Source organism: Suncus etruscus, chromosome 15 (assembly GCF_024139225.1).
Source record: "Suncus etruscus isolate mSunEtr1 chromosome 15, mSunEtr1.pri.cur, whole genome shotgun sequence".
In the NCBI taxonomy this organism is placed as follows: Eukaryota; Metazoa; Chordata; class Mammalia; order Eulipotyphla; family Soricidae; genus Suncus; species Suncus etruscus.
In genome coordinates, this window is record NC_064862.1 from 90,933,490 (window position 1) to 90,945,684 (window position 12,195).

Sequence of the window (12,195 nt, forward strand, 5' to 3'; positions counted from 1 at the left end):
CTGGGTGCTGGAGAACCTCTGAACCCCGCAAGAAGTCCAGAACCAGAGAGGAGGTCCGGGATAGCACCTCCCAAGTCTGTCCACCCATAGGGGGATGAATGCACGGAGCGAGGCTCGTTTTGTCCCCTCGCAGGCGGGGCTGGCGCCCAAGGCAGGAAGCACCTGGTCCGGAGCGGGCGCCCCAAGCGCCTGGTTCCGGCCTGGCTTCCGCCACGCCGCCACCGCGGGCCACCCCGGGGAGGGGAAGGCAGGCTTGGCTTGGGGGGCGCCCGGAGAGAGCCGCGGGCGGGGCGCGAGGCCACGTGGACGCTGCCCGCCCCGTCGGCGAGGGGGCTCGGCTGCCGCCCTGTGGCCGCCTGGGAAAGTGCCGCGGAGTGTCCCCCGCTCCCAGACACCCAGAAACCAGCAGATTGGCAGGCATCTTAAGCCCAGGGTTCGCCCCCCACACACCCACACCCACAACCCCAAAGCAACAGCCAAGCAAGGTTAGAGATCTCTTTATTGGCTCAATCCACTTGGGGTCGCGCAGGGGACCCAGGGCAAGGGGGGTTCTCCGTGGGCGTCTCCTGGCAGTCCGTGGGGTCGGCTTCTGCGGTGGCCTGGGTTTCTGGGGGGCTGTGGGAGTAGCAGCAGCTGTCCCCCCGTGGACAGGTGCCCTGGTGGAGGAAGGAGGGTCTGAGCTGCTGGTTCACCAGGACGCGTCATTCCAGTCCCTGCATGCATGTGGGGAGTTAGGGGCCCCTCACCTCCTTGAACTTCTTGCAGGGGAAGGTCTTGAGGTGCTCGGCCCGCTGCACCTGGTCCTCAGCAAGGTCCTTCCGCTTATTCTGCCGCAGCCGCCGTTTTTCCTCCAGGGTTGCCTTGGACGCCTGACCCCTGAGCCGGTGAGACCAGAATGTGCAGATGGACAGCGCTGAACCCCTGCTCTGGGGATGTGTGGTTTCCCCAATCCTTCCTTTCTTTCTAGATCACACCCTGTGATTCTGGGGTGTGATTCAAAGCTGGCTCCTTGCTTCAGGGTTGCGACCAGCTGTGCTGGGATGGGGTTGGGGGGCAAGGGCGCTCCAAAACCAACCACATCGAAAATCATGGGCTTCGAACACCGTCTTGCAGACACACTGGGAGTGAGTGGGGAACCCCGGGCTCCACCCGATGCAAATGGCAAATGCTTTGTCCCCAGCCATAAACCCCTCACAACCCCATTCCCCACAACCATGTGACCTTACCCTTGGGTGCGCGGGTCGGGGCCCCCAGTTGGCCTCAGGGTTGGCCTGGAAGCGCTTGAGTCCCCGCTGGCGTGAGCTGGGGTTGGCGTCTTCCCGGATGGTGAAGTTGGCCTGAAGCCTGGGGGAGAGAGCGGGAAAGGGGGAATTACGGGCGGACTCTGGCCCTAATCTGGGTCCTAGAGATCCATTTTCATCTCCAGGGCAACAGGGTAGGCATGAGTGTAGACGAGGAGTGTGAGGCTGTGGCTGGTTCGAGTGTCAAGTGCGATCAAGACGGGGCGAGTGGTTAAAATTGGGGAGCCGGGCCCAGAGAGATAGCACAGCAGCGTTTGCCTTGCAAGCAGCCGATCCAACACCAAAGGTGGTTGGTTCGAATCCCGGTGTCCCATATGGTCCCCCGTGCCTGCCAGGAGCTATTTCTGAGCAGACAGCCAGGAGTGACCCCTGAGCACCGCCGGGTGTGGCCCAAAACCCAAAAATAAATAAATAAACAAATAAACAAACAAATAAATAAATAAATAAATTGGGGAGCCATGGAAGGTTCTAGACCGAGGAGGGTGGGGGGAGTTGCCTGGACTCGTTTGCTCGCAGGCGCCCTCTGGCGGCCATGGGGGAGAAGCGCAAGGATGGGAGAGTCAGGGCCTGAGTCCTAGTGGTTTTGGATGCCCCTGGAAGGGGCCAGCTGGGGGCCTGCCTGTGCTGGGTCTACACTACATGAACTGACCCCTACCTGGGCTCCACCGCAAGGATACGGAAGGCCGGGCTGCTCTCGGAGAGCCGCTCGCGTTTCACCGGACACTCCTTCTCCTGGGCACACAGGTCAGAGGTCAGGCGATGCTGAGCCCGCCTCCCCGGGGAACCCCAGCAGGCCGGTCCCCCTCACCCAGCAACGCATGATATCCCAGACGGCCTCGGGGGGCGCGTCCGTCTTCACTGCGTTCTTACAGGCGTGTGACAGGGACACCCGGAAGCCAGCGTGGAGGAGGGCAGACCTGGGGGAGGGTAGGTGGTTAGAGGGGGCCACGGGAGCCCCTAGTGGGGGGGCTATTGTGTGGCCCCATATCCCTGCCCCCGGGACTCACCGCAGCTGCAGGAAGCTGGGCGTGCTGCAGCGAATGGTGGCGCTCAGCTGGTCCAGGGTGTAATACAGAGGCACATCTGGTAGCTCCTGCCAGGCGGGGACAGACGAGCTGGAGTGGGGAGTAGGGAGTGGGAAAAGGAGGGTCTCCCAGCCCTGGTCAGGCCCCCACCTCGGTGATGACGCTCAGGACACCGCGGATCCGCTCGGAGGTATGGAAGCGGCTTGGGTTGGCGCTCACGGCGTCCAGGACGCGGCCCACGAAGTCCAGGTCATGGATGGGTTCGGCCCACACGGGGCCGCCAAGCTGCCAGAGGAATTGGGTGAGCACGGCACCCTTGGGACCCCCACTGCCCCACCCAAAACCAGTCCCAAGTCTCACGCCTGCTCACCTGGTGTCGCTGCCCGCAGTGCTCGCACTCTGGACCCACGGGGGGCCCAAAGGCGGGAGAGAACTTGACTCTGTGCAGAGAGAAGCAGTCATGGAGAAGGGGGCGTTGAGACCCAAGGGGCTTCCCTGGGCAGTGGCTTCCACCCTTAACCCACTGTCCCCCAGGCTCACCGGCCCCCCTTGGCTTCAGACGCCTTTCCCAGGCGCTGCAGGTGGAAGGAACCGCAGCCCACACACTGGTAGATCAGCGCCTGCTTGCTGGGAACAGGGAGCGCCTGAGTTCAAAGGTGCCTGCACTCCATCTTCTGCTCATGCTGCTCTGCACCCCCAAGGAGGGCGAAACCATGCACGCACCCACCTCCCAGACATTCCGCTGTCCATCCTGGCATACCCCTCCAGCCCCAACTCACCTGGCAGAGGCCTTGACCTTGGCCTGGCCCGTGAAGACCCGTACAAAGACACGCACATAGAAGTCGGCGCTGATGCTCAACAGAGGCTTCACAAAGCGCTGGTAGCAGTTGGCGTGCAGGTCCAGGCAGTGCAGGACCATCCTCAGCGCCTGCGAGGGGGCGGCGGGGCAGGCAGGGGGTGGGGATCAACCTGGTCCCCCACCCCAGCACTGCCTGGAACAGGTGTGCAGAAAGGCCTAGAAAGGCACGCGGGGCGCACGGGCCAGGTGGGGGACTCACCATTTCGTGGCAGGCGCGGCTCTTGAGGGCCATGGCCCCGTACTTGCTATAACAAGTCTCCCCGCCGTTCCCTGCCAGCACCGCCATATCCGTGCAGGTGACACAAAGCAGACCTGGGGGGGCAGGGGCCGGCAGGTGAGACCAGGCCCACCGGAGACCCCACCAACCCACCCACCACAACCCCAGGTGCCTCACCTCCTTCGCTCACAGCCTGCAGGGCCGCGTCCACGAACGGGGCAGGGCTGCCATAGGGGTCCAGGTCGATGACGTCGAAGCGCTCTGACACCTTTTGGTGCTGGTACATCAACGTCCTGAGGACAGTGGGGACCAGGTCAGGTTCGCAGCCTGCCTCACCCCCAGGCTGCCAACTCCTCCATCCTCCACCCCACCCCATGCATCCCAGCAACTCAGGTTCTGGTTCTGACTAGGCTCAGGGCGGTGCGATTTGGCCTCAGTTTACCCGCAGGCCCATGACTACAGGATCCCGCAGGGATGCAGCCTCAGCCAACATTCAACCTCTAATTTTAGGTGATGGAGCCATACACACCACATTCCGGGGTTGCCCGGGCTCCGTGCTTCAGGGTCTCTGGAGTCACCCCGGGGCCCCATGCTCCAGGGTCACTGCTGGTGGTGCTTGGGGAACCCTTGGCTATCAGGGGGTGGACTGGGGGTGGGAAGATGATTCAGGCCTCACACATGCAAGGCAAGTGCTATGACCAACCTCCCAGGCTCTCTTGGCCCCAGCTTCAGCCACTTGAGATCCCGCTTGCGGCCAATCACGGGGCTGCGGCACATCAAGTAACCTGACAGCCTGTGGCTTTCGGCCTGACCTGAACGAGGTTGATCCGAGGTGCTGATCCGAAGGCATTCCAACCCCGCAGTGGTTGGAACATAATCATTTCAGGTGTCAGGGAGAAAGCGTGTCCTAGCACTGCAGAACACCCAAACTCCAGGTTGGTTTAATCCCCCCAAATTATTTTTCTGTTTTATTTTGGGTTTGAGGCCATAACAAAGACTCAAGGCTTACTACTGGCTCTGCACTCAGATGACTCAAGGGACTCTTTGGGATGTCGAGGATTGAACCCGGGGTTGGTTGCATGCAGGGCAAATGCCCTATCTGTTGTCCTACCGCTCTGGTCTCATTTCTTTTGTTTGGTTTTTGGGCCATACCAGGCTGTGCACTCAGAAATTGCTCCAGGCAGGCTGGGGGACCATACTGGATGCCAGGGATCAAACCCGGGTCTGTCCTGAATCAGCAGCATGCAAGGCAAACGCCCTACCACTGTACTATCATTCCAGCCTCTCATTTATTTCATTTTAAAAGATGCAGCCACGGGGCGGGAGAGATAGCATGGAGGTAAGCTGTTTGCCTTTCATGCAGGAGGTCATCAGTTCAAATCCCGGCGTCCCATATGGTCCCCCGTGCCTGCCAGGAGCAATTTCTGACCATGGAGCAAGGAATAACCCCTGAGCACTGCCGGGTGTGACCCAAAAACCACCAAAAAAAAAAAAAAAAAAAAGATGCAGCCACATATGGAAAATGGGCCCGAAGTTGCATCCTGCTTCAAAGGTGGGGCTTATGAGGCAGAGCGATAGCACAGCGAGGAAGGCACTTACCTTGCCCACTGCAAGACTGGGGTATGATCACAGGCATCACATAGGGTCCCCCGAGCAGGAGCACCGCCAAGTCTGAGTGCAGAGCCGGGAGTAACCCCTAGGCACTGCTGGGTGTAGCCCAAAAACTCAACAAAAGTTGAGGGGCCAGAGAGATAGCAGAGGTAAGGTGTCTGCCTTGCATGCAAAAGGAAGTTGGTTCGAATCCTGGCATCCCATATGGTCCCCTGAGCCTGCAGGGGGCAATTTCTGAGCATAGAGCCAGGAGTAGCCCCTGAGTGCTGCCAGGTGTCACCAAAAAAAAAAAAAAAATCAAAAACCAGATAAGAAAAAAAAAGTTGAACCCCTGGACCTGGTGGGACAGCTTAAATGAACTGTGTGTGTGTGTGGGGGGAAGGTGTCAGTGTCAGTGTCTGTGGGTAAGGCAAGCCCCGAGCACTGGTTCACAAGGTCTGCCCAAGGTAGGAGGTCAGAGGCAGCCCAAGGACTTCAGCCGAAGATGAAATCACTGTATCACTGTGGGTGAGGCCATGTCCAGCAGGTGAATTCATTTGCCCCCAGGTGAGGAAATGCAAATACATTTCCATGGGATGATTAGCCTTGGGGAGGGGGATTGTTTTTTTTTTTTGCCACACCCAGCGATGCTCTGTGGTTACCTCTTAATTTAATCAAGTTTTTAATTCCCGAATAAATTCTGAAACTGAGTCACTCAGTTTTAGGCTCAGTGCTCTGACACCATTCCTGGAGGTGCTTGGGGAGACCAATGGGATGTCGGAATTAAACCTGGGTCAGCTGTGTGCAAGGCAAACACCCTTCCAACTGTGCTATTGCTCTGGCCCTGGAGTTTGCACTTGGTTTTGGTATTTTGGGGGGTTGTTTTCTGTCACATGGTGCTCCAGTAACCAAGATTTGATCCTACAGAGTGAAGGCCACAGAAAGAAGAGCCTTTTAACACCTCTCAGACCCTGGCCTTGAATTTAAAACCACAATACAGGGGTTTGCTGTAGGGTGATTGCTGAAAACTAGACTTAAGATGTGATCAGTTTCTACAAAGCCAAGGCAGCAGATCTGACCTCTAAGTTATCACCCACCATAAAAACCATAAACAAAACATGTAAGTGATGGGTCCAAGCTGAGAAGTCACTCCACTCGCACCCTAAATGATTTTTTGTTTTTTGTTTTTGGGCCACACACAGCGGTGCTCAGGGGTTACTCCTGGCAATTGAACCCGGGTCAGTCCCTGTTTGGCAACGTGCAAGGCAAATGCCCTACTGCTGTGCTATTGCTCCGGCCCTGCCAAATGATTTTTAAAACTTTGCCATATCACTCACTAACATGTTGACCTCACATTTAAGAAAAATAATTCCAACGGGCGGGAAAGATGGCACAGGCTGAAGGCACCAGCCTCACACAGCAGACTGGGTCAATCCCTAGAACTGTGGATGGTGGCCTGAGTGCCCCCAGAAGTGATCTCTGAGTATAGAGCTAGGAGTCAGCCTTGAGCACCAAGGGTCCAAGGGTGTGTATCCCCCCCCCCCCAAATTCAAGACTGCAGCCTGCCCACTTTCACTTTTATTTTTCAACATCCTCAGAGTGGAAGTGACTATTTCTGGATTACTGATCAAGGGAGATCCTAACGATATCATAGAAAGCCCTTTTATTGAGGCCAGAGAGAGAGCACAGCGGTGTTTGCCTTGCAAGCAGCCGATCTAGAACCTAAGGTGGTTGGTTCGAATCCCGGCATCCCACATGGTCGTTTCCCCCCCCCACCCCCCAGTGCCTGCCAGGGAGCTATTCTGAGCAGATAGCCAGGAGTAACCCTTGAGCACCGCCGAGGTGTGGCCTCAAAACAAACAAAACAAAAAAAAACAAACAAAAAACAAACAAAAAAAGAAAGCCCTTTTATTTACTTATTTTCCTTAAGGTGTGTTTTCCCTACAGAGTTTACTAGTCAATATTTTAGTCTCTCTTTCTCTTTTTTGGGGGGAGATTTTTGGGTCATACCTGGCTTTGTGCTCAGGGGTTATTCCTGGCTTTGTGCTCAGAAGTTACTCTTGGCAGGCTCGGGTGACCATATGGGATGCCGGGATTCGAACCACTGTCTGTTCAATTCAGCTGCGTGCAAGGCAAATGCCTTACTGCTGTGCTATCTCTCCGGCCTCTTTTCTTTTCTTTCTTTATTTTTTTTGTATTTTTGGGTCACATCCGGCAGCGCTCAGAGGTTACTCCTGGCTCTACACTCAGAAATCGCTTTTGGCAGGCTCTGGGGATCATATGGGATGCCGGGATTCGAACCAATGACCTGCTTGAAAGGGCAAACACCTTATCTCCATGCTATCTCTCTGGCCCTCTTTTTCTCTCTCTCTTTTTTTTTTTTTTTTGGTTTTTGGGCCACACCCGGCGGTGCTCAAGGGTTACTCCTGGCTGTCTGCTCAGAAATAGCTCCTGGCAGGCACGGGGGACCATATGGGACACCGGGATTCGAACCAACTACCTTTGGTCCTGGATCGGCTGTTTGCAAGGCAAACACCGCTGTGCTATCTCTCCGAGCCCTCTTTTTTTATTACATTTTTGGCTCCTAGTCCATACCCCATAGTGCTCACAGGACCATATGTGGTGGTGCCAGAGATGGGACCCTGATTGGTGCATATAAAGCCAGCACCTTCCCTACCATACTCATCCTCTAGCCCATCAGTACTTGGCACTAAAGCACAAGCTTCTTTTTTTTTTTTGTTTTTGTTTTTGGGCCACACCCAGCAACACTCAAGGGCTACTCCCAGCTAGGAGCTCCTGGCTTGGGGGACCATATGGGACGCCGGTATCGAACCACGGTCTGTCCTAGGTTAGTGCGTGCAAGACAAATGCCCTACCACATTCACCACTGCTACGGCCCCCTTAGGGTAACTTTTTATAAAGGGCAGCCAAAGGCTGGAGTGAGAGCACAGAGGTAGGGTGTTTGTCTTGCTTGCTGCTGACCAGGGACTGATGCAGGTTTGAGCTCCTGCAACCCATATGGTCCCCCGAGCCTGCCAGGAGATTCCTGAGAGCAGAGCCAGGAATAACCCCTGACTGCCTCTGGGTGTAGCTTAAAAACCTAAACAAACAAACAAACAAATTTTAAAAAGAGCACCCAAACAAAAGTGCCCCAAATCCCACATACCTAGCTGACAGGTCACTCAAACCCCTGCAGCTGTCTGTCTGCTTTGAAAATTACTGATTTTGGGTTTCAGGGCCACACCTGGACATGCTAAATGATCACCCTTGGTAGGGTCAGGGGGTTCTGTGGAGTGCTGGAAATTCAACCCAAATGCAAGGCCCAAGCACAAGGCCAACATACACTCCCTATTACCATCTCTCCCCCTTAATTACCAACTTTGTTCCAGATAATGGATGCCCCAGGTGAAGAAAGGCAGGACTAGGAGTCCACCAAGGATCATTGAAAGAAAGCGGAAGGGGTGAGGCAAATGTAATTAGGGGCAGACCCTAAGCAAATCCAATACCCAGGGTTCAAGGAGCCCAGAACACAAAAGCTAGAACTGGGTTTTAAGTGTTCATTTAAAACAAAAAACAAAAAAAAAAAACCAGGGGCTGGAGAGGTGTCCATAGAGGTAAGGTGTCTGCCTTGCAAGCGCTAGCCAAGGAAGGACCGCAGTTCGATCCCCCGGTGTCCTATATGGTTCCCCCAAGCCAGGGGCAATTTCTGAGTGCTTAGCCAGGAGTAACCCCTGAGCATCAAATGGGTGTGGCCCGCCCCCCAAAAAAACGAGGGTCTGGAGAAATAGCATGGAGGTAAGGCGTTTGCCTTGCATGCAGAAGGACGGCGGTTCAGACCTTGGTATCCTATATGGTACCCCAAGCCTGCAGGAGCAATTTCTGAGCATAGAGCCAGGATTAACCCCCTGAGTGCTGCCAGGTGTGACCCACCCCCCCCCAAAAAAAACACAAGGGTTTCTTTGCCATAAAGTTCAAATTCAAGTGACATGGTAGAAGGTTCGAGCCATAGTACAGCGGGGGAGGGCGCTTGACTGGCACACCACAGCCTACCCAGGTTCCATCCAGGCATCCCATATGGTCCCCTGAGCACCGCCTGGAGTAATTCTGGAGCACTGCACTGCACAGCAGGTGTGGCCCCAAAGAAGTAAACAAAAAGTGATAATGGTTTGTGTAATGCCACTTCTAAAATACAAAGCAAAAAGGAGGACTGGGGACAATGCAGAGACTGAGGCAGGTGGCAAGATCCTGCATGGCATGTGAATACCCACAACTGTCTGGTATGGCCCTCAGAACTAGTAGTGTAGCCCCTGAGCACTTCTGGCTGGGCACACCACTACCCCCAATCACTAGAAGTAAAACCAAGTGGAACTCATTTGTCTGATAAGGGGTCACTCCTTGTCCTAACGTCCTAACGCTTCTCATTTCTGGCCTAGAATAATGGACTTGGTGGGCTTTTGTGTCGGGTAAACGTTGAAGCGAATGCCTAAGACTCGAGTTCGCCATTTCTGGTCCAGCATAAGGGCTCACTCGCTCCCTGCTGGGGAGTGTGTAGAGGCAGGATAGGACCTCCCACTGCCAGCATCCTTATTACAGAATGTTCCTTCCTGCCCCAAGTGCTGCTGTCTCAAACCTACCGGGCATCTGCCTGGCTGGGCTGCACCAGGTGGGCCACGCCGTTGAGTGCCACGTTGTGACGAATGAGATTCACAGCCCGGGAGGACGCATCATTGGCCACCACGGACCGGAGCCCCGGCACTTCTCGGGCAAAGCGGATGGAGCGGAGGCCAGAGGCCGCCAGGCCCTCCAGCACCCAGAGGCCTTCCTGTGTGTGTAGGGGGTAAATCCTACTTAGACCTGTACCTGCATCTCAGCTGGGGTGGAGGGCAAGGAGCACCCAAACCACCTCCTTTAGTTCTTTTCTCGTTTCATCACCCACCAGACTCCAGGGGCTACTTCCTGGGATCAGTCCCCACCTCGCAGACCTCCCCGACAACAGCGACTTTGGCAGGTTGGTCTCTGCAGGCCTGGGTGTTGTCCTCCGCTTTCCCATCAGCCAGCTCCTCCTCTAGCTCCGACAAGTTCACGACCATCTTCTGCAAGTCTGTTTCCCCGGGCACCTTGACTGTAGGCAAAGCGCCCTTTGAGAAACGTCCCAGCTCGGCGCTTTAGAATACAAAAGACGCTATTCCGACCCCATCCCCAAAGTGCCTGGGGAAGGGAAGGCGGCGGGAGCCGAGCCCCGGCCTCGCCTTTAACAAGGCCACCTTTCTGTGGCTTACGGGGAGAAGGGGCGGGGCCGGGCGAGCGCCGTGTGACCCCCGCCCACCGGGAGCCCCGACCACCACTCACTCTGGATTCCTTTGGCCGCAAGCTGAATGCGTGCGAACTCGGTGATCACAGCACATCTGCGGGGGACGCAGGGTGAGCCCGCAGCGCCCTCCGCCTCCTCGCAGACCTACCGCCCCGCCGCCCGGCTGCCCCCCGGCCCCAGCTCACGTCAGGTCCCGGTTGAACTCCTGCACCGGGTTGTAGAAGACTTCATTGGCGCTGGGGTAGGCGATCTGGGCGGCCCCCTCGGTGACCATGGTCTCCTGGGCGGCAGGTGAGCGCTCTTCGTCGTGGGGCCGGGCGCCGTTTTCCACCGGGGCTGGGGAAGGCGGCCCGTCCATCAGGCCGGTCCTGCGGGCACGACGGGCGGAGCGGAGTGTCCGGCTTAGCCACAGGACGGTCCTCACACAGCACATCCAAGGGCGTCGCCCAACCAGGCCTGATTCGGGGCACTAGGGAGAAAGCGGTGGGAGCGGTCTGGGCTGCGGTCCGCCAGCCGGTGGCCTCCCTCCGCCTCTGTAAAGACGGCGGTCGGGAGCCCCGGAGGTGCACAGCCTCCGACCTCCAGGGAGCCGGCCCCGGCGACGCCGGAAGCCTTCGAACGGCTCCTCCCCGGGCCCGGAGTCTTCAGCACGCCGCCCAGGTCTTCCTCACCTTGCCCGGCTGCCCCGAGACCCCAATTCGTCCCTGTGCACGTTTCCCGGATTAGGAGCTGGGCGCCGCCATGTTGACATAGTGGGAGGGCGGGTCACGTGACGGGATCCAGCCAATCGGCGGGGCCGCCCTACGGCGGGCGGCGGGTATCAAAATACCTGGCTGAACGCGCTGATCTGTTTTGGGGAGGTGGGGTGGGGTGGATAGCAACATATCCGCTCCCCTCTAGGCTGTTGCTTTTGGTTCCTTTACACAAATAGGCCGATGTGGCTCAAAACAGGACGGATCTTCAAAGGCCGCCGCCTCTGGGTGCTGGAAACACATGATTTCGTTGCAGCCTGCAGAAGTAATTGGAGCTCAGATCCCAAGTCCTGATGTTAAATGCTAGTCTTACCGAGTTACTTGAACTCTGCGGCCGTCGGTCCTTTTGGGGGGGAAGGATGAGGCACAGTGCAAGGGATGGGCCTGGCACTCCCACCTGCAGAGTTGCCCGTTGAATAAGAATTTTCCAAAGTACAGCTAAGGCCAAGCGATAGGACTCCCGGGAAGTGTGCAAGGCTCTTACAGAGAAAAGAGTAGGAGGGCCTGGTGCTGTAGGACAGTGGGTGCCTGCCCTAGTGACTCGCCCGGCTGGCCTTGCTAGCCTTGCTAGTTGTTCTTCGCGCTGTGTTTGAGTTCCCCCGTTTGCACAGTGGGCATTCGTTGTTGGGTTGTGGTGAGAGTTACGTAGTCCGTGCAGGTTAGATGCTTTAAAGAACGGTAACATCATAAAACTTAGCTTTTATTGCCCCTTCTCGAGCTTGGAATCCCGGCCTTGATCTCCCCCAACCCCCCCGCGCCTCTGTATCACTTGCCCGGTCATCTTGAGCAGGTCTCCTCTCCCTAATGCCCTGTTCGTACTTGCGGTGACTTGAGTGAGTGTTTGGGTGTGTGGATACGGCGGCTGATTCCTACCTTAAAAAGGTACAGAGAACTGTTGCAGCATGATCGCTGCCCTCCACGAACTCACAAAGGTGGGGAGGAGCTGTTTTGCACGCTGCCTACCCTCCGTCTATCCGTGTGTGTGTGTGTACGCTGCCTACCCTCCGTCTATCCGTGTGTGTGTGTGTGTGTGTGTGTGTGTGTGTGTTTTCAATCTCGAGTACCCCTTAGGGTGTTACTGCCTGAACGCATATCCTGGAGTTACCCATCACTGTCCCCCGTCCGGGGTGTGTGTGTTTT

The 12,195-nt window shown here is 56.6% G+C and overlaps 1 protein-coding gene across 1 annotated transcript; it reads right to left on the reverse strand.

Moving 5' to 3' along the window:
• Window positions 1–482: 482 nt before the first annotated feature.
• On the reverse strand, window positions 483–11,046 carry TRMT1 (tRNA methyltransferase 1). The gene is made up of 18 exons (XM_049788438.1): window positions 10,975–11,046; window positions 10,489–10,759; window positions 10,342–10,397; window positions 9,966–10,114; window positions 9,627–9,814; window positions 3,580–3,695; window positions 3,385–3,497; window positions 3,106–3,254; window positions 2,867–2,953; window positions 2,697–2,766; window positions 2,477–2,611; window positions 2,309–2,394; window positions 2,110–2,218; window positions 1,957–2,033; window positions 1,222–1,344; window positions 1,138–1,143; window positions 747–876; window positions 483–656 (listed from the first exon to the last, which is right to left on the reverse strand). The coding sequence occupies exons 2-18, from the start codon at window positions 10,734–10,736 to the stop codon at window positions 507–509; spliced, it is 1,992 nt and encodes a 663-aa protein (XP_049644395.1). The 5' UTR covers window positions 10,737–10,759; window positions 10,975–11,046; the 3' UTR covers window positions 483–506.
• Window positions 11,047–12,195: the final 1,149 nt, after the last annotated feature.

Excerpts from the sequence above, each read along its gene's own strand:
- TRMT1 (XM_049788438.1), bottom strand. The coding sequence starts at position 10,736 with ATGTGCTGTGTGAGGACCGTCCTGTGGCTAAGCCGGACACTCCGCTCC. Across the intron at positions 10,115-10,341 it reads TGCGGCCAAAGGAATCCAGA|TCAAGGTGCCCGGGGAAACA; the intron begins GTGAGTGGTGGT and ends CTTTGCCTACAG. Across the intron at positions 9,815-9,965 it reads TTGTCGGGGAGGTCTGCGAG|GAAGGCCTCTGGGTGCTGGA; the intron begins GTGGGGACTGAT and ends CTACACACACAG.